General features: G+C 37.8%; 1 protein-coding gene across 4 annotated transcripts in view; it reads right to left on the bottom strand.

Annotated features, from left to right (window-relative positions):
- Positions 1-22465, bottom strand: part of LOC113132594 (DNA topoisomerase 1) — a 28223-nt gene that overhangs the window by 4138 nt on the left and 1620 nt on the right. For 2 of the 4 annotated variants that reach the window (XM_033325251.1, XM_033325252.1), the window contains 12 exons: positions 21836-21882; positions 17600-17716; positions 17376-17463; positions 17131-17258; positions 16862-16977; positions 15571-15692; positions 12975-13097; positions 12665-12852; positions 11987-12131; positions 9410-9553; positions 8396-8581; positions 4372-4440 (listed from right to left, as the gene is read on the bottom strand). In XM_033325251.1, coding sequence (XP_033181142.1) covers positions 4372-4440; positions 8396-8581; positions 9410-9553; positions 11987-12131; positions 12665-12852; positions 12975-13097; positions 15571-15692; positions 16862-16977; positions 17131-17258; positions 17376-17463; positions 17600-17716; positions 21836-21882 — 1473 coding nt within the window. Of the gene's footprint in view, positions 1-4371; positions 4441-8395; positions 8582-9409; positions 9554-11986; positions 12132-12664; positions 12853-12974; positions 13098-15570; positions 15693-16847; positions 16978-17130; positions 17259-17375; positions 17464-17599; positions 17717-21835; positions 21883-22465 lie in introns of those variants that run through there. The other 2 variants (XM_033325253.1, XM_026310828.2) reach the window with 2 other exon arrangements.

Raw genomic sequence — 22465 nt, 5'->3', positions numbered from 1 at the left:
TGTGTGTGTGTGTGTAAGTGTGGATGTCATCTGTGTCACCTCCTAAGGCATTATTACAGCATGTCATTACTGCAACTCTAATTTCCTGCCTATAATACAGGATGCTATGTACTGGACTTTCTCATTAACACACTACTAGACAATTTGTGGTGATGCAGCTAATGCCAGAATGAAAATATTGACTGTTCTAAGCTGGCTATGATGACCTGCTTTTCATTTTTCACTGGCAGCTTGAGTGTTTGGTGCATCCGCTCCCTATGAAAAAAAAATAAATTCTCTTTTCATAGACGGTGGAAAGGATAGAATAGAATGAATGAATGGAAAATAATGAAACACATCAAAATGAAGCTGCTCACCTGGATTGTAGCAAAATTATTTATTTCAGGAAGATATAGTTAAAAAAAAAAAACCCACTGAGGTTACAGTTAACCTGAAACTGTATGAACCATAGCCCTAATGTTGCAGACTCTAGAGAGGAGGCTCCCTGACGAGCACCCGCATTTTCAGCTCAGCTCAGACCCTCAGACCTTAACCTGATCATGCGTGTGTGCACGCATTTCTTTGTGTGCACTCTCAGCAAACCACAATTACCATGGCTGAGCAATTGTATATTGATGAGCAGATTTTCCTCTCGCTCGCTCTAAAATGTCATTCAGTACAATAAAATGTTTGCAACACTGAATGCTTACAGATATGTGAAAGCTCAGGTCATATTAGCCCAGCATATTGTGCACTCCAATGGACATTATTTTTTGCAAAATTAATGTAACTGCAAGTCACTGTGCCCTTTTGTGACCAAACAGGGAAAGAAAGCTGTGGACAGGTGTGTGGACATAAAGTATTTTCAAACACTTTACTTCTGTCACTTTCTGTCTTCTCAACCAATTCAAAACTATGAATGCATTGAGAAGCATTCATATTCAGTTAGCCACATTTTTTTTTTTTGAAGTGAAAAATCAGCATTGCCTAAAATGAAAAGTGTTACCTGAATGTTGTGTATATTGAGATTGTTTGTTCCTATCTACTACAGGAAATCCAAATAATATCTCACTGGAATTAAATGTAAACTCCAATTTACTTCAATTAACTAAATTATCCCTGACATTAAGCAAGCATTAACTATGGTGATTTGTAGCACAATTCATAAGATAGAGCCAATTTTGTAATGAGATTTATGCAGTTTTAAATATCGTGAATATTTTAGTTCTGTAGTTTGTGAACAAACAGTATGAGAAATGTCTTTCCAGTACATGACTACACAACTACACAACTACAATGACACAGTACAGTATTAAAAATAACCACACTTATGGTAATAGTGTTGCAACACTAAGTGTCAACAAAAACTTAATATTAAGTTATATTACTATTAAGAAATGCACTGCTGTTTGAATTGTATTAATTTATTTCTATTTTTTATCTCTAAAACAAATTAAGCTATCTAGAGTGTGAGATTAAAATTAAACCGCACAGTAAATACTGCACCAGACATATTTTATTTTCAGCCTTCATTAGATCTCTGTAATAAAATTCAGTAGATGTGGGATAATCACTTTGAGTACTAATTAGCATATTAGAATATGTGACGAAGCCAGAGCAGAAATCAAGTTATACAACACTGCACTGCAAAAAAAAAAACAAAAAAAAAAACCAAACACTCACACTAGCTTCCTTCTGCCTACCTCTTATGCTGACTTCACTGGTGTTTGTGTGAGACACAGCTTGTAGATGCACTACTGGAACATTTACATTATTCTGATTTTAACTTTTCTTCTAAGATTTTCAGTCAAATCTTTGTGTTTCAAACTTTGAAATTCATGTAAAACAAGTCCATAAACACTACACTGTTTAACAATGATATCATCAAAGGTCACCAGGGGGGCAGGGTCGAATATTCTACTGAATATTTCAACGATTACTCGAGTAATCTGATAAAACAGACTTCTGCATTTTTAAGCAATAATACTATTGTATAATTCATTACAGAAGTGACAGGTTACCTTGAAATGCGTTACTTTGTGTCAGCTCCACTGGGTGAGCCGGTCTGGTCCACAACTGGATGCTTTAGGAGTCAGCTTCTTTGGTGCATTGCTTAGTTGCAGTTTAACATGAATTATTAATTTAGTTCACTACTCCGTTTCCTACTGGATGCTTTCTATCCAGATGTCGAAATTCTGTTGTGTTTTGCCAGTTCTACTGTACAATACACGAACTGCACCATGTTGTCATCTTTTTTAAGTTTGAAAAGATCCAAAACTCAGACCTCCCACCCTGCAAAAACTCAATCCAGGGTGAATTTTGCACCATAAACAACTAAACTGTACTTTCCTAACTGCTGATCTCACTCATTGGCATCTTCAAGCACTGATTAAATGCTGCCTGTCACTGCACGCTGAGAAGCCCCAGAAGAAACCAGTGCACCCAAACAGTTTTTCACATTTGAACTCTCCAATTTTCACCTGCATATATACCAGTGAACCGCTTGCATTGCTTCCTACATTCTGCTTTCACAGTCCTTGCCACTCTGTCACAGTAGGATGTTCACCCAGCCTTGCACTATGGCTGTTCAGAACAGCTATAAACATCATGACCTTCACACATGGTTGGACAACATGTTGTACAGATTAGTTAGCTTTGAGTATATTGTCACCTTAACACTACTGAGCCTGCAGGGCTCTATTTTGAAAATACCAAATTGGATTAGTGTGTGACTTAAGTCACACTGAGCAATGCAGTGGCCCCACTGCTCTTATTCTTCTCACATTGTGTTCATGAAATCTGTTATACATACATACATACATACTAACACCTAACTAACGCCCTCTCTTCATGTTATTCCTTTACCTTTCAGTCCCAGTCTTTCCTCAGCACCTTCCACTTGCTCTCTCTGTAATGCCAGCTCATCTATTGAATTTTTTTATTTTTTAAATTTCTATAGCCCAATATCATAGATCATAAATGTTCATCTTCCTCATCTGCCTTACATCAACCTCCTAGCTGTCACTTCTGCATTTTTCTCTTCTCCCTCCATTTGTCCGGCTTCTCTCCCACCTCCTGCCTTTTTTCCAGCCATCAGCCAGTGCCTTCTCCTTCCTAACCTTCCTTCACCTGGACCAGCTGTCACTTTCCTATCACTCCGTCTACTCCTCCACACACACCCTCCGCTCTCTCAGTGGCCTGGCCTTTCTGGGTGTCAATCAGGCCTGCACACAGCAGCCATTACCATTCCACCTCCAACACACCCTGACATTTCCTGAGACACTAGAGGGCAGAGAGCAGAGGCAACACTCTCCCTCCTTCAATTGCTCCATCTCTTCATCTCACCCTCTCACACCTGCCCTGCATCTTCCTCTTCCAGTCAATTTCTATCTACATATAACTAGGTCCCAGATCTTCCTAATTCTTTATTTACATTTCTGTCTACCTCTGCTTCATTTATCCCCATGTATATGTTCTTACCTACAATCTTGTCTCTATTGAGCTCATCACAAGAGAACGTATTTCTCAGCAATCTGGGCACTTAACCCAAGGTCCCCAGGCTGTGAGCTGCTGTGGTAGTAGCCTGGTTTCCATATTAAGAAACCTCTATATTGAGTGATTCTCAATATATTTCCCTGACAAGCACAACCTTGCACTTTGGGGTATACAGTCAAATAGACAAAGAATGCAGGTGATCTTGTATAAAGACTGAGTGCAGCCTGGGAAGCACATCTCCCTTCTGGGGACTCGTGTACAACTGCTGCATTCTGTGTGGCCATACCGCCTGCAGCTTGTTTGAGGTTGAGTGGACACCAGATTTTTATGTGTGGCAATTCATCCACCCAGCATGCTCACTCTCAATTTTCAGTTGCAATTTCATTTTTATCTGCCAGAGTCCATCCTCTCTCTTTGTAACTTCTTCTCAGGTTTCACTCTCCCACTTTCTTCCCCTTTTCCTTACCTCCCGTTTTCTCACTATACCTCTTTCATCTCTCCACAGCAATGGCTCATCCTCAGTCAATCTCATTGCTCACACCTTACAATTTAGTCCCTGCTTTTCCTTTATTGTAACATTCTGCCCTGAGAAAGCATTATAAAAATGTCATTTTGATTTGCTTTTGCAACCTTTTCCTGCTATGTCTTCAAATATTATGCACTTTTTAACACAACCCTGAAAAAACAAATTCAGGGACTCTTTACACAGTGGAAATTATACAACTCATTTGTGAACATATTTCACTAATTCCAGGCCATTTTAACCACTTACTTGATTTTAATGTTAATACCACCTCCATTATTACTAGCACCAGCTTCACAAAAGCGTTAAAACTTAGTATATGCAGTGGGTTGAAAACATATGACAGTAATGAGAAAAGTTAGTGAGACACTCACATTAAGGCAGTCAAAGAGTTCATCTCCAGGCTTCTTGTTCTCCATGAACAGTTTGAGATTCTTAAAAACCTGAAAAGATTCACAGACAAATTTTAAATGAGTGAACTTTAATTTTAGAATTATGGCAATAAAATGAACATTTCACATGCTAATCTTAGGTTACCTACTTTACTTACTAGCCACTGAAACTGGGAAATCCAACTGGGAGTTCATTAGCGTATGTTAGTAAACATATCTATGTGTTGGTACTGCAAGAACTGGGGAAAGGAAACCCAGCTAATCATTTACCAGTCATCAGTTTGCTGACAATACATCAAAAATTAGGACAATTTGAATAATTTATGTCATAAACAATAGAAGTGAAAAAATTTATATATCAGCAAATGCAACTGTAAAAGAAATTTGTTAAAACTAGCTTACATGTCTAATATAAAATACTATAAATGTTAAAATTACACCCACATTAGAGTGCACTTTAGACAATCAATGTTGTGTGTTTGTCCAGAGCCTTAATCCATTTGTGCATCCCAGATCAGAGCCAAGAGGAGTAAAATTGGCACCACTTCATCTGACATTTCCAGCGACTCTGCAGGTTCCACACATCAACTGTTCCACAAATAAACTAGTGAAATATGCAAGACACCAATTACTAGCAACAGATGTGTTACTTTATAAAACACACTGATATATTCAAAGGCTGAATTGTGTGGCAATTTCATTCCCCCTTGGCAAGGAAACCTAAAATATAAAAAGTAAAAGTGCAAATGCTTTTGGGATGAAAATGTAAATCAGTGTCTGTTGAAAAGTCTCAGAAGCAGAGAGACCAAACTCAGCTCGCCTAATTGGTATAGTGATGTGTATATGTGTGTATATATATATGTGTGTGTGTGTGTGTGTGAGAGTGTGTGTGTGTGTGTGGAGAAGGGAAATAATCATTTAGAAAATAACACAGCTGATGGTACCAGACAATATGTTTATGCAGCTGCAGGTGTCCCCACACTCTGGGGCAAATGATAAAGTCATTCTGTCTTCTAACTGGTGTTCAAATTGAGTAATACATAGGTAGTTGTTTTCCAACAATTAACAGATACACTGAGGTGCTGATGAGTCACACAATATGAACTCATGGTTGAAAAAGGCAATCAAAAACAAGCAAGTGTTCATACTGTTATGGATACTCCCCCTTTTCTGCAAAGAAAATACATTAATTTGTCTTTTTATCAAATAACATGGAGGACATACAGTATTAGTAGTCCATATCATAAACAGGGTACTCCCATGTCATTACCATTTTTGTATTCATTTCCAGCAGATTCCATACAACGTATATATATAACCCCAACTGTTAGGCTCAATGATTTCAAACCCTCTAAAGGTTAAGAATGTAAATTCATTCCTTCTTCATTCCATTTTATTTCAAGTGACATTTACTAATAATCTCACTGATTTCCCTGGGACCTGATGATACTAAAATATGCAAGTGACTAATTAATTCCAGCTAATGTGTTGCTTTTGAATGCACTCATTTGAATAATACTATGTTCTGCCAAGAAACAAAGCACTTTGGCTGTCAGGTGCTAACATTTCTTTTTAAATCTCTGGAAGAGAAGATAGCATGGGGTGACACCAGAGGACGGGTTAGAAATTTACATATGCATACATACACACAAAAATGTGACAGCTGTTCGACAGATTGATGACAACTAAACAAGATTTTTTTTTTTTTTAAATGTTTGCTTTCTTCCACTATGACATTGGCTATCCTGCTCATAACAGTTTGCATCACTGTGTATCAGACTAAACAACAATCAAGAAGATGCAATGTTGAATTGCTTTTTTACAGTCTGTCCAATTGCCATTAATGTAATATATGCCTACACCTCATATGAAGCATGACAAAAAAGTTTTTTCAAAACCTAAAATTACAATATACTATAGTAAACCTAACTGAACACTCACAGGGACGTAAAGAAGACTTTAATAGATGACTAATGCTATAAAGATTCCAAAAGATTCTTTGGCTGGTTGCGTCATTGTTTTCACCGGCATCACTGCGCACATCCCCCAATAGCGCGGAATCTCTGAAGTATTACTAAAATTTTTTTTTTTTTTTTGCCGTCTACCAAATAATACCAAGACAACTTTAGCAGTTGTGCTGGATAGCGATGTGGTGGATGTTGAAAGCTGGTGTGGTTATCAGTGAATTTCCAGCCCCACAGATGTGAAGCCAAAGTCAGGATGGCAGTTACAATATTTTCAACAAAGGAAATACGTTAAATATGCAGTACTGTGCAAAGGTTTTAGGCACTGAAAATACACAGGGGAGGCTTTTAATGTAAATGACATAAATAGCTTTTCATTTATCAACTAACTTCACACAAAGTGCAGTAAATGGAACCAAACCTAAATCTAATCAGTATTTGCAACATTCCCCTTTGCTCTTAAACCAGCAGCAGTTCTCTTTGGATTGACCTGCACACACTTTCTCCTGGTACTTTGCAGCACCTTGGTCTAAGTGTTTCTGTCTCTTCGTTTGATCCCAGACTGACTCCACATTGGCCAGATCTGCTGCAGGAATCCTGGTTCTCCTTGCCTCTGAGAATAGTTCTTCATGAACTCTAGTGGGTTCTTTATGGACTTCTTGTCCTGCACAATGAACCTGGGATCAGTCTGATACCTGATGGTGTGTGGCAAAAATATAAAACATCTAAAGTGCCGAAAACGTATATACATATGTACTGTATATTTTAGTTATTGTGCTTTCTTGAATTTTGTTTGGTGCTCCTAAATTTTTGTTAGTGCTCCTAACATCTCAAAGATAGGAGTACCAGTGCTACCATGTAAAGAAGTTAATTTCCACCCGAGTATTGTACATTTTCAAAAGAAAATTTAACCCATTAAGTTTGTTTAATTGTCAGGAGTACTATCCAACTGGCAGAAACTTGTCTGTCAACATGTCATCTATAGCTCTCAAGGGAATGTTACAAAGTCTGAAAAGGGCAACCATTATAATGTTATTTTGATGTAATGGGACTTTAACAGATTCTGTTAGAAAGCAAAACTGAAAATAAAACTTGAACAAGATTGGTATTTAGAAGGCAAGAAGTGGTCTAATGAAAGACCCTACTACATCTCATTATGGAAAATGTGGGATCCAGTGTTTCTGGACTTTGAACTAGTGACAAAAATCTCAAATCCTGCTCCTTTCTTTTGCAATGTTAAACAGTCAGTACCTGAGTACCTAATTGAACAAACCAAACAAAATACTGCAGAAAACACCTATCTCAGCCAAACTTATTAGTGTTGGTCTCAAAATTACTTTTTCTGACCAGCAGGGAAATACCCAAAAGCCGACACTATAAACCAACATGGAAAGATGGTGATACAAGTAAAGGGTCACACTGTGCTCCAAAATCTGACGAACTGACACCAGAAATTGTAGCATAAAGCTTGTGACATATTGATCTTATATAAAGTAATTATTGCTACACTACTACTAAATTCTGTTTACAGAGCAGAAAGATGACCAGATTATTTAAAACACGTGACCATACTTAGATGTACTTGGCAGGTTGAAAATTATAGCCAGTTATATATCTCCCTTCATGAAGATGTAATGAAAGATTAGCAGACTGAAGCAGGGGGACAACTCAACAGTTCTAATAAATTAAAGCACCACAGCCACAGGAATCCAATCCACAACTATACCCTGAAGACATTTTTCAGTTCTTCCTCCTCTGCGAGCTGTGTGTATGTCAATATGCAGACAAGTGACCTTCTCCACAGGGATCTCTGCCAAAACCCAAATGGCAAAACCTAGTTTATTATAATGAAATATACTGCTTTTGTATTGCAATGAAGAGCACTGACACCGGTGTATATCACTGACGTATTCTCCTTCTGAGAATGGACAGATTTGTGTTGTATGAACTATATTACATAAGTGGCATAAAAATGTTATTTCCAAAATACAGCTTTTAGGATGTCATGGAGGAGTCACTCTGTGCGTCTTGTGTTCCTTTACCTTCCGAATGACGGGGACTTTGTTGTAGTAGCGAATGGAATCTTTACCCAGGAAATCGAATTCAACCACACACTCGCTGCTGTCCAGTTCCTCGTGCAGGGTGATGTGTTCGACACGTAGTGAGCAGCAACCCACCGTGTCTGCTGTCTCTCCCTCCTCCTTTTCATTACCAGCTCTCAGTGCCAACTTAATGGGTTGGAAGATACAGAGATAAACATACATCAAATCAAATGCTTTTATCACCATCCCTCTCATTCATAGAGACAACATGTGCCAGTCACCGGACTAAAATGGTCTACGAGGACAAAGCATCAGAAATGAAAGTAGCTAAATTTTACCAGAATTGGGTCACTAACGAGTGTTAACTGGCTCCAGTTTCCAAGATACTGAAGGTAAATTTATGAACTTTCATTTTCATTGTCCTACCGTACTTTGTCAAGAAGTTACGAGGTATCATGATCATTACACACCCCCCTCAGTTGTAGTTAATTATAAATCTTTATCGTGAATTATCTTGAAAATGTTAGTCGTCCAGCATCTTTGTCACCTGTTTTCTGATTCATCTAATCAAAATATGTAAGAATTAACACATTTTATCTCATGGGTTGACAATGTCCCAAAAAACCAATTAAATACAAACCTATACGCTTACAATGTGAAATAGAAATGAGGTACTCCATAGTGCACACAGCAAAGCTCAATCAGAATCGACACCATACACTCAATGCAGACAGGCAATTAGCTTGGGGTTGCTGGAAGACTATGACTACATTCACTTAATTTTTTCCTTATAAAGCATCTTTCATCTAGCTATGTGAAAACAGAAAAGGCCATTGACATGTTTTACATTGATTTCCAACATGTTCAGGTAGTTCTTGGTGTTAGACAAACACTAAGGAGAATTTGACACTGACAGCAGATTATTTCTAGTACTTCTGTGTAAACATAACATTTCATATCATATCTATTGTGTCTTATTTCAGTTTTTTCTTGAGCAATTACTCAAAACCCAACCTTGTCTATAAAGTAGAGGGCCACAGCTCTCTGGCGAGTGCGCCTATCTGTAGACTTGAGATCCTGGAGGTACTGGTTACGGATGTCATCCACGCATGACTTCAGTCTCCGAGCAACCTCATATTTCTGCCAGTCCTTCTCTCCCTGCATTCATGGGATGGAAAAAAGGAATAGAGGAGTATGCAGAGAGAAAGTAAGAGTGGGCAGCCGGGAAAAGCAGAAATAATTTAACATGAAAAAAAATGGCAAAATAATGTGATTTTCCTTGAAATATCTCAGATCAAACTGTTTTTTATTCTAGTAATAACATAAGTGCAGACTTTAAAATAAATTAAAAACAATTACACAAGTATAATTATATATTTCTTTGCCTGTGGTTTGCTTCTTGTTATATATTGTAACCAAGACACAATTAAAACCCATCACTGAACACACACACATGCATACACATTGTCATGGAGACTAACAGTGGAATAACTTAACCTTTACACATGAAAGATGGAAAGAAGGAAGAGGAGGAGTGAGCGAATGGAGAAGAGCGAATTAAAAATGAGAGAAGGGTAAAAAATAACAAGACGTCGCACACAAGTCCTTTTCAAAAACACACAACTCAATGTCTCTCACAGAGGTTGCCTTTTACTCTTGAATAGAACCATTATGGAATTTTAATAGTTTAGAAACAAAAACATTAGGGTATTTAAATGCAAATTTCCTAGACAAACAGTTTTGGCCTTACTGACCACGATAAGGCATGTCAGGTGGCTGTAATTATACAATACAGGTCCAATCAGACTTCTAATCTGAAGTCAGCAGTGTTCAGAACTATAACCATACCGCTTCTCAGATGATGCCTCCTGAATTTATAAGCAAATAAAATTATCTTACATGTTTCAAACAAAAATGCAGATTGATTATAAACTGGTGTTAATAGGGGTTACATTGGCATCTCTATTACAAGTAAAAATATATTAGGAAATTACGAACATTTGCTTCTCAACTTAACAATACACTTTTATTCCTGTAAACCTTTTCACATTTAGAATCCACATAAATTGTTGTTTCTAAAGTGCTTGTGAGCTTTTTGTGTGTGTTTATTTATTTTGGTAGAATGGCCCTAGGCTTGCCCGCATCTTGCTCAATAACATTTTAATTACATCATTATATAATTAAATTAAGTGATATTTGTTGTAGTTCTACAGAATATATATTAGTACATTCAACTATTGTTATAGCACAATTCACTTTTACGATACATGATAAATCACTTCTGTGTGTGCTAAGCAGGAGGCAGTCTGATAAACACATAAAACAAGTGTGATAAAATAAATAAAAGATAAAAAAGAATCTCTCAATACATATTGTGAATTTGATACTCTAGTCAGTGACCAAACAAACGACTGACTGTGTGGGGCCCAGATGCACAAAACCAACCTCAAGGCAAGCTGATCAAGTGCTTTATGTGGCCTTACAGAACATCTTCATTTGACACTGACAGTAGTCTGTCTTTCAATGAGGTTTTATAGATAAAGAAGACAAACAAAACAAATTAAATCAAAGTTTTCACAGCACTGTGAATCTGATTAAACTGCTTGCCAATATGCAGTTTTATGGGAATACAAATTGAGAATATAATTGATAAATTCACAACACGCAATTTTGCTTTTTTCTTTTCACTGCTGTTTGTCAGTCCATGACGTTTTGCTAGAAATTTATGAAAAATAAAGCTGCTGACTTCATCTACTGCTGATTCTACATGCTGAACGACTTCATGTAAAGCCAACAAGAGGCCAAAAACCCCCAAAAACTAAACATGACGGTAGTACACAGTTCCATTTAAAATCACAGTAAAAATTAGTTGATTCATTTCTTTTATATATATATATATATATATATATATATATATATATATAAAAGAAATGAATCAACTAATTTTAATATATATATATAGTTTCTTCATCTGTTTATTTCAGTCTCACAATTGCTTACATTTTAGAAAGTGTTATCCTAAATAAAACCTATGCAGAAGATTTAGAAAGACATGCTATAAAGTTTACATTGTTGAATGTGTTTTTCTATCTTTCAGACAGTGACTGGCTTCCAATGGGAAATAAAAGGGGGAAAAACAAAATCAATTTAAAAGGCATCTACACCACAGATGCTTTTTTGGGGTCTACAAATAATCTCTACACAGTTGATTGTTCCAATAAAATTCATATTGTGTGTAAAAACCCCTTTTTCTGGTCAGATTTAGGTTGTTTCAGTCAGTTTGGATTTGAACGTTGAGCTCTGTCGAATCCCCTGGGTGCTTCTAACTGTGACCACATGGACAACACTCTGAGGTCTAGTGACTGTCAAAGCCCCACCACACTCCCTCTCTCTCTCTAGGAGAGAAAAGAAAAACCCTGCAATAGCTTCTCATGGCTAGTTAGGTCTGACTGTGTCTAGTTACTCTTTAGATTCTCTCCCAGAATGGAAACATAGAACAAAAACATTTATTACCTGTAACAATTTGTTAAAAAAAAAACAAAAAAAACAAAAAGACTCCAGCATTTTAATATGTGTCTATTGACAGATTACCTTGAGTTTAGAGTTGGCATTGAGCATGACGTACTTAAAGGAGCCCTGGATGTTCTCTGTCCAGCTGGCCAGCCAGGTCACAGTGTTGTCATGTCGAATCTCCTTCCACCGATGACCAGCAGGTGGCACGGGGATACAAGACTCTCTGTTAAAAGCGAGAGCGAGACAGAAAGTGTATATTTGTGGGCAGTTGGAGCACTCGAACACAAGCTAGAACATCCCACATCACCTCAGGCCTCCTGAACATAAATGTGCATGTTAATATAATGGACTCCAGGAACAGAAACAGATAATACAATTACTAACTTCTTTACAACACAAGAGGCTACTGCGAGTAAATAACATACATATCAAATAACATATTTGAAAGGTTAACAACAGAAACTCACATTCACTCTTTGAAGACAACACTGTACCAAATCATCAGTGCCAATGTATTACCAGTGCTCTGTTGCACTCTAAGATAATACACATTTCTAAAAGACTGTATGCATTTGTTTGAATCCATGCAAACAAATAAACAAAACTTCGTGCACTGGCAGACAAGACTAAAGGTCACACCAAGAGGTGTGTTCCTGGCAGCTAAAAGGATGAAGCTTCTGAAAATCTGAATGAAAACCTGCTTTAAACCCAGGCCTTTTTGGGTGCATCACTACACTCCCATAACACCACTCTCACTTGCTACAGTTGATGATGATATCCTCTGGCTGGAGCCTCTTCTTCAGCATGCCCTGTTTGGGGTGATTGCCTCTACCCCTGAACAGGCCTGGAGGCTCAATCTTAAAGTTGCCAACACGCTCTTTGTGGTGGTCCAGCAGACAGTAACCATACTCATCTGTTATCTTCTGGTTGGCCTCTCTCAAAGCCTACCCCAGGAAATAAAAAAATAGATTTAAAAAATGCATATGTTCACTTAGATCTACTAACCTAGATCCTTCAGACACTGAGAACAAGTTATTAAAAAACAGAAGAAAAGTTTGAAGCTTACAAGTTTCTCCTCCTTGGTCATGTTTTTCCTTGCCTCCACCTTGGCTTTATGCATGGCATGGATCTCTCCAAAATCACATTTGTCAAGATCTTCAATCAGCAATCTCTCTTCATCGGTCATTTCCTTAACAAGCAAAGTGAGTCACATTGTTACATTGGGATCTCGGCTTGAGCCTATTATTTTTTTATTTTATTTTATTTAGCTTTTAGAGAAACTATTGAGATCAGAACCATGAAAAAAATAATCAGCAACAATTTTGATAATCATTTGATCTTTGCAGTCATTAATCAAACAAAGACAAGAAATGGCACTGGGAAACTATGCCAAGGCATTTTTCAAATCACACTGAAGTATAAGTTGCTTTTAGCAAAAAAAGCCTTGTTGAACAGTTGCTTCAGTGTATAAGTTTGATTTCTATTTATGCTAACTATAGTCTAAATCAGCCTATGAAGAATGCAGGTTAAGCATAACAACAAGCAGAAGTGCATTATGAAATTCATTCATCCATGTCAAGGAACGTTAAACACCTGCACCAACATCGGGGTGGGGGAGATGAAACATCTCCTCCTCATGTCTTAGGTTGCCTGAACACTGACACCCACTCCAAACTTTGTTTCAGCAGCAGATTTTATTACCTGCACTTTGAAGTCTGCAGTATAGCTCTACCTTTTGGGCGGCACTAATACACTAGGCGTTGTAGTTTAGCGTAAACAAAAAAATGTCCAGAAAATAAGGTACGGTCTGTGTGTATTGTTATATTATAGGGAAGGTTATCCTGTCTGATGCTTTGTATTATTTGTGACGCATCATTTTGAAAGGTGTAAAGAGAATTTCACTTACACATAGAGCTTTATATCCACAGTTAAAAAGTATTAACATTCACTACCACACACTGTTATTTAACTCAAAACCTCAAGAGCGATGGTAGAAAAGCATGCACATTCACACCACTAAACCATGAATTACAGAGGAAAAAACAAAAAAGCTGCACACAACACAACATTATTACATTCCCTGGAAGTTACTGTAACAGTGTACGGAAACTTTGTTAAAACAATCCCCAACTACAATAATGCATCAAAAAACAATCACAAAAACAAATCAAAAAACACAAGTATAATCAAACCTTTCATTTAATTACTGTTTTTTTTTTTTTTTATGGAGGTGGTATCCTCAGAGTATGGGTTATATCTCCTTCCAAGGCCACTGCCAAGCGAGCTGTGCAAACAGTTCTTCCAGAGGTACACGTAGAGGAAAGCAGTAGTTTCAACTGTAATTGTCAACGTTCTAAAGTTATTGCACAAGGAGTCATCCCTTCAAAAAGGTCACTAACAGGGCAGCAATACACAGTGCCTCAAAGGAGCCTTTATGGTTCATTTTAGAAGTTTGTGGCACTAAAATGTCATGACAACATGGGGGCCATTTAATATGGCCTCCTGCTGTCGGGCAAGGAAGCCACTGCTCCATTTTGCCCGTGTACACCAAAAATCTTTTTTGCGGATATCTATTTTTAAGGTGACATTGACCCAGAGCAGCAGAACATAACAGTGAACAATGAAAAGGGCTTTTAATGACCTGAACACCTTGATGTTATCATCATCCTACATCGCTATGGCAGTGCTCATCAAAAATAGGGTAGCACCCCTAATAGTTATCACATAAATACACACATTATAATACATGGGGGCCTGAAAAGGGTTACGTGTTTAACAAACAAAAGGAAATCTAACTTTACACACCCACTAAGAGTGAAAGTAATGACTTAGCTTTTAAGCTGTTCAGAGCAGTACTGATACCGTTTTGTCATCTAGGGTCACACAAGATAAGGTACAAAACAGACCTCTGGATCATCACAGAAATATCTCTCCCGACATACTCCAATGGTGTGGGCACAGTCAGTCTGTGTGTCTAAGCAAGACTGACACCCGACAGTGGGCGGGCACTGAGGGCAGTGGAGCGAGGAGAGTTTTTTCCAGCTATAATAAAACTGTTTAATTGGATTTGTTCATATGCAGGGGAGCTACTTGTATGGATTAGCATATCAATGCCTTCACACAAATCGTATTTTCAAGTGCATTGAGCACTAAGCAGCGCAAAATTAATTCAGCATGATATGCCTTGGGGCTTGGCACAGTGTTTTCTCTGTAGAGAGGACACCCTGACAGACAGCAACGTGCATGTACAAGTCACAGCCACACACCTAACCCATACTTTACACAAATATATTGAATAATTTACAACATACACACAAAGCTAGATGACAACAATGACAACGATGATTTACTTTTTATGCCAACATAAGCATGATTCTCCTGAAGTAACAGTTAAACCCAATGTACTAGTGCACAGAAACCATGGATGTCAAAGCTTCCACTAATCATCATTTTAACAGCAACAAAGGAAAGTAGAAGTGATCACGTTCAGAAAACTATTATTATTGTAGAGCATGGGAATATTTTTTATTTGAAATCTGAATGTAAACGCCAAAGTTGCTTAATTTCAGCTGCTACATTTACTGCCACAGGCACCAGTTGTAAGATCCAGTTAAGTTTTAGTTGGAAAACTGAAAAAATGTGTGATGCCATTTTAGCGTTACCTTTCTCCAATCAATGAAGAAGTTGTTGCGGAACACTTTCTTGGTAGTGTACTCATGGTCCAACATCTGGCCAAAGAACACCGCCACTTCCTCAGCTGCCAGGCTCAGCTTCACTTTCTTCCCTGACGCAAAACCAAAACACACCACAACCAATGATCATTTTTTGATTCAACAGTGTTTTTTCTTCATTTCCACAAAGGCTTTGTGGCCTCATTTGCAAAAAAAATAAAAACAGCACTGAATGGCATCAGTCCATCAGACCAACAGTTCATTTTCACATCTTCGATCAGTGAGTTTCAGATTTAAAAAAAAAACAATACATAGTAACACCCACCCCTCAGCTTGTCCAGAGACTTGTCAGACTAATCCATGAACTTGCAGAGATTGGTTCAGAGACAAGGACAACAATCTACATTCATCCTCACTACTAAGAATGAGCTACAAACAAGAACATGCACGCTCTGGAATTAACAGATCAAACGAGGTCCCTACAGGATACTGTTGTGGCTAGACTGCTAACAAAGCTAACCCAATTACAGTCATCAGGCACTGTTTGATCCAATACACTTTTGCAGGCCCGAAGTTCTAACTGTGTATATGTGTGTCTCGAGTGTGGGCTGGCAAATCTACACATTGGCATTCATAGAGTCACTTCAAACACTTCTTTAGTTTAATACACAACACCGTTCCCTCACCTCTTCTGTCTGGTTTTACTTCCTAAGAACTAGAAAATTTCTGAATATATAATCATTCCAGTCTTGCAATGGTGAAGCATTATTCGCCAGTTCTCTTCTCAAGCGTTCCCAAAAACAAGGACTGAGGTGACTGTAGTCTCATGACTGGTGGGACGCTATGGACTTTAACAGACTATTTGGTGAAGGTCAAACAGGCCTGGTCCTGTCTCAATAGATATTTTCAGACTCAAGCGACATTACATAAGGGAACTGAGCAAATTTCATGCATCTCCCTGTGAAGCCACAAAAAGCTTGATACAGTTTTACCTCTTCTTACTTTTTTCCACATTGCTGCTTTTGGTGATTCTAGTTTCATACAGCCTAAGTAGAACGACTAAGAAACCCCAAAAACTGTCAAAAAGTGATGTCACCCTGTGGCTTATGAAATGACGCATATGAATTTTCTTTACAAATGCGATGTGAGGCACCAAGTTTATTTTAAATTACTGTCATGGAAGAAAATATGTGGAGTGTGGCAAAACAGCTTGTGGAAAACCCTTTGAACCCTGTTCCAATCACTCTCTCTCTCACGCGTTCAACAACCATGCTCAACTGACCATTGTAGTAGAAATGAACATTGTCTGGTAGAGGGTGGTACTCTGGAGGGAAGTAAGGTCCTTTATGTTCTAGGAACTTCCATTTCACCCCATCTTCATACTTCTCTTCCTCCCACCTGACAGAAAGCAACATGATGAAAAATTGAGGATGTATCTAAGAAAGCGAAAAGTGCTCCTCCATGTATTTTGTGTTGATTTTTCTGTGTGTGGTGTGTGTGGGGTGGGTAGGGCCAAGTCAATGCAAGATGAAAAGAGCAGCATTTTCCAACCATCTCCAGCGATTCTTCTCCTCCTCTTCCTTCTTTTTGATCTTTAGCTGTTTTGTCTCCTGTATCTCCTTCTTTGTCCTCTTAGGCTTTTTTGTGACTGGATGCTCTTCTTCTTCTTTCTTTACCTCCTGTGCAGAGAAAAGCAGTTACAATGTGAATTCAAAAGCTCTCGCCACATGTCCAGCAAATTTTCTATAGTGGGAGTATTACTGACGGAGACAGAACAACTTAGAATGACAGTTTACCTTTTCTGTTCTCTTTTTTGATTTCTTTTTCGGAGCTTCTCCATCACTTTCGTCTTCCTGCCCATTTTGCTTTGTTTTTTTCTTAGTGCTGTGGGTATCCAGAGGCAGAGAGAATACTAATAGCTTACACAAAATGTGAAAATGAAATGTGGAAGTTAAGACGACAGGTGAGGAATGCTTTAATTTCAGGCCAATTCAAAGCTTAAAGATGTCGTCACACTTACATAGGTGCAGAAGTGGAATCTGAAGGGCCTTCCATGGGCTCATCTTTGACTCTTTTCCTTTTCACACCTTTCTTTTTCACAGTGCAGTTATCCTCTGACTCCCGTTTCACAGAATCGCTAAACCACAATAACACAAATACAAAACTAAAGAATTTAGCACTTGATGTCGATTTTTTTTTTTTATCTGAAATCTGGCTGACTTTTGGTCTCACTGAGACATGCATTTATGGGGGATTAGACATTCAGTTAACAGTCATGCATCTTAAATTCCAATTTACAAAGAGCAGCAGTGTTTGTAGTTTGAGTTTAATGGTTTCAACTCTCCTTATTTGGCCCAAGTGGAAACCTATTTTCTTTAATATTATTGTACTAAAACATTTCTAAGATCTTATTAACTGTTCTGTTCTTTTAACTTGTATTTTATTTTAAAAAATCTTGCCCTTGAGCTGTTGATTTTAAATTAGCCTTTACTTTAACAAGCTAATAACAAGGCAGAATAAAAGCTTAATAGCTCTTTTTCACTGCTGCCTGCCACACTGCTAGATGGAGTTAGGACAAAATTACCCAGCCATGTGGAATGGAAGGGAAAAAAAAAATCCTGAAGCCCACAATGAGTCGCTGACCACAAGAAATCACACGTAATTATTGTAATTAAGCAACATTATCGAAACAGTAATGATAATGACATAATTACAGCAATTACAAATAAAAAAATAAGAATTACACAACTGCAAGGTTGGATTTCCCTGCAGAGTGAAGAATTAGTGGGTTGGGAACTGGCCCAAATTAAGAAATCAACAAATTAGCATCACCACTGCTAATAGATAACCCGTTCTTCTTTCCTTCACATAACATTTAGTTAAAGGGGAAATAGGGAAAATGTAAAGCGCTCTAGCACATAATTGTCAAATTGGCTTAGTGAATCTCAATTACCAGCCAGTGTTCACAGCTACCTGGTGCACACTGTATGAGCCTAATACACTCTCTGTACTTCCACAGTATGACCCTCGATGGCTTCTGATTGTGGGTAATGAGCCTTCTCTCAGGTTCTATGGTCTCTGACTCCATCTGCGCTTTGCTGTAAATGTTATATGGGTTTGTGTTCCCATGTAAAATAAAGACATGAAACTATTGTTTGTATTGAGATAATACATCTTAGATTAAAAACAAAATCCTATTTCATCATTTAAAAGATGTATTCATTAAGATTTCAATTTAAAGTCTGTTTTTATTCTAGAGTAATATTATAGGCGTTGTTTAGAGTGACATTTTCATACAGCATCATCACAGCAGTAAATGCACAGGTAGGTCACAGTATACAGTGCTTACATTTACACACTCATAATCTGGATAATAATAATAATAAAATGGTTGACAAACATATTACACTATGTATGTAGTAAGTATGAAGCACAGGTCCATAGTTAGATTTTAATATAAGACAACCTGCTGGCCTGTTTGGTTTTTTTTTTTTGCATAATGTCAGAAACACTGTGGTGTATTCCTTTTTTTGTACATAATGAAGGTCAGTGGAAAACAAAACAAGGTGACTGTTGGTTCATAACTTAATGTCATCACTGACCTTTATACAGCATTTCCTTTAATCAAACATCACACTGTCATTTTAATTATTTTTTGACCTTTGCATTTATCCAGCAAGTCAAGCTCAATTATACTATAAATACAAACACCTAACCTTTTTGCAATAAACTTTAGTTTTTTAGATACTAACTGCTCACAGCAGAACACACATGGCTCACCAGTGCATGACAAAATAATTAGAGACTCCAGCCCTGGGTTCACCTAGACTGCACAAAAAGGCTATTTGTACTTTCAGTGTTTATGCCCCTTTGCACCATATTCTTCATGAAGACATCAGGGCTAACAAAAAATATTTGATTTTACATCCATAAACTACTCATGTCCTACTCATACTCATACAGTTGTTTTATTTCACAGTATATATATAGGAGAATGCGGGCCAAATACATCCCCTTTGACTAAATTAGTTCTAACAGGTCCCTATTGCATAAGGCTTTGCACATCAGTTCCCATCAGGGACAGCAGGATTTTTAATGTGACAAGTAAATGCAGAAACCTCACTGGCTGTCTGCAGGTGTCACACTGTATCACAATCACCTTAATTCCTAATGAAATTACTGACACATCAGTGTAGGCACATCACAGTAGGCAGACTAGTGGCAAGCCAAAGCTCTTTTTATATAAACTGCTTCTCACTACAGGAGAAACATTCTTTCTTTTTAGTTTATTTCATAAATCTGTGCTGTGACCAAGCTGTTCAGTTCAACTGCTCAACATAGAGAGAGAAAAAAATATCTGTAGAAATAGTCATATTTTATGCTGCATTGCACCCATGAGCCAAATCCATAAAACGCTATACAAAGGAGGCTGGGTCACTGAGTCCAGTGACATTTAAGGTCTGTGGTTCTAATAGTCTTAGGTTTCTTTCTTAACTCTGCTGCGAGACCTTAACTTTTCTCTCTGCATGAAACCCACTCAACCAGCACAGTTACCACCTGAGCCTTTCTGAAGGGAAAAAAAACCCTAAAGGGAAGCATTAAAAGCCAGAATTTAGCAAAATTGTTTTTCCAACTGACATCTCCTTTGAAATGTCACTTGTCGTATTGGGTTGGGCTAAGTCCACATCTGGGAAACAATCCATTAACAACTCTATAGAAACACTGCTGTGAGACAGATTCGACACAGCAGGCCTTCAGCCAAAGTCTGCCATCCTGGTAACACCCTGCTGAGCATCCAACTACTCAAACCATGTATTCTCATTTATTACTTTCCTGACATGCCACAGATATCTGTCTTCAGTGCAGAGTAAAATTAATTTTCTGTGAGACAGCTTAACACATTGTGTAAAATGGAAACCGCTTCTGTCCAGGGCCCCTTGAACATCAAAACACAAAAATTCATTTCCAGCACCTCAGGAGGGAAGCGAAAAAAAACAAAACAAAAAAAAACAAGAGGACAAAAAATTAATTTTCTGTGACATCTCTTCATAGCTAAGGCTCCAGATTATGTCTAATTTTGTTGCAAATGCAACCAAAAATCTTTTAAGTGTGAAATTTCTTTCTTGGTCATACTAGTACACCTAACATTTCACAGGTCTGTACGTCTGACTGTAACTTTATGATTTCACCACAGTGAGGGTCAGAGCTATTAAGAAAGAGTAGGGTTGGGTCTTCACCTCTGAGCGGGTTTGATTGGCATGTTTCAATATGCTGATGTGAGTTTGCAATCAAGACCTGGCTACTCATGAACAACGGCAAAACAGTGGTACCTTAGCTCAGGCACACGCAAAGAAGACCTATAGGTAGTTTTTTTTTTTTCATCAAGAAAAGTGCACTGCTCAAAACCAACACAGATGTACTCCAACCTTGGCCTGAGTAAACTGTACAGCCATCGGTCACTGTCCTCACCAGTAAGATTCTCAACTCTTACTCAGCATCAGAGATAGAAACAGCATCACTCTGAACCAGAGAGAGGCAAATTAACAGAAAAAGCAAAAATGCATTCCTTTCGTAAAGACTGGCTCACCAACTTCAGTATGCACTGCATACTGTAAAGAATGCAGCCAAGCATGGCTGGCAACACCGCTTTGCTGTCAGTGCATCGATCTACCATACTGAGATACTAAAAAACAGAACATGTCAAAAAAAAAAAAGAAAACATCTTATGGCTTGATAAGTGTGGGGCCACAACAGCTCCCCTTCCCCACAGTATTTTAGCCCCAGGCAACTGCAGCAGTGAGAAGGCAGAGATGATAATTAAATTCAACATTGCATACAACATTGCAAAAAAACTGCCTTTCACTAAATTCAAATGTCAAATAATCCAAAATGTAACTATACTGCCTGTGCACATTTTAGTTTTAAAATGATGTCTTCAATTCCATGCTTGTACTGTTGTTCAAATAAGAACAAGCCTTTATACGCACTGTTACTCCTGTTTACAAAGATTTACATGACTGTGGGAAAACTGTGACAAAAAGTAAACCAATAAATGTGTAATTGTGATGCTAATGATGCTGTGAAAAAAATTGGGTGCATTTACATTTTGTGCTGATGCATCTAAATAACAAAACGTTAGCCACACCAGTGAAACCACTGCAAAAAGTTAGTCTGTAGCCCTTAATGAAGCCTGTCAGTTTACTATCCTAGCCCTTTAATAAGAGACATTCTCCTGACATTATGACTTCATCCCTACCTAGAGCTGTTGATTGCCTCCAGGGTCTCTGTCTTAGGTGTCTTGACCTGAGGGGAAGACATGCAATTAACCTCAACACAACATAAAAGCACTGCATTACAGGCAGACATCCATCCCATGATACTCCACACTACAACAAGCTAACAAGAGAAAATGAATGAATTTTGAAAATCAATTTATCAAGGAAAAAACTAATCAGCTATTTACCCTCTCCAATGTGGGGTTTTGATGTTCTTACACATGAGTGCTGGTCAGACTAACAAAATGATCTGTGGTAAACTTGTTTAGACATTTTTTTTTACTTTTTCCAACATTTTATCAATCTATCAATTACAGGAAAAACAACTGCCAGATTCATTAAAAATTAATTCCATGTTGGGCTACATCATTAGTTGCATTCCTAAACTTAACACTGTGCTGTGGAGTTGCAGGAGACAGTACATTGATTATTAAAGGCCCTCACATATTTTGCATTCATGTATATATTGCAATTGTGAACACTTAAACCATTTATACTTTCTAACCAAAACACTGCCCTAAAATAGCCCTTTCAACCCTGTAGCTGCCTGATATGAATGTCTAGCAACCAGCCCAAGAAGCACGTAAATAAACTCTGCCAGTGTTGTGGGT

This window comes from Mastacembelus armatus, chromosome 6 (genome assembly GCF_900324485.2).
Source record: "Mastacembelus armatus chromosome 6, fMasArm1.2, whole genome shotgun sequence".
In the NCBI taxonomy this organism is placed as follows: Eukaryota; Metazoa; Chordata; class Actinopteri; order Synbranchiformes; family Mastacembelidae; genus Mastacembelus; species Mastacembelus armatus.
This window is presented reverse-complemented; position numbering and strand designations above follow the sequence as displayed.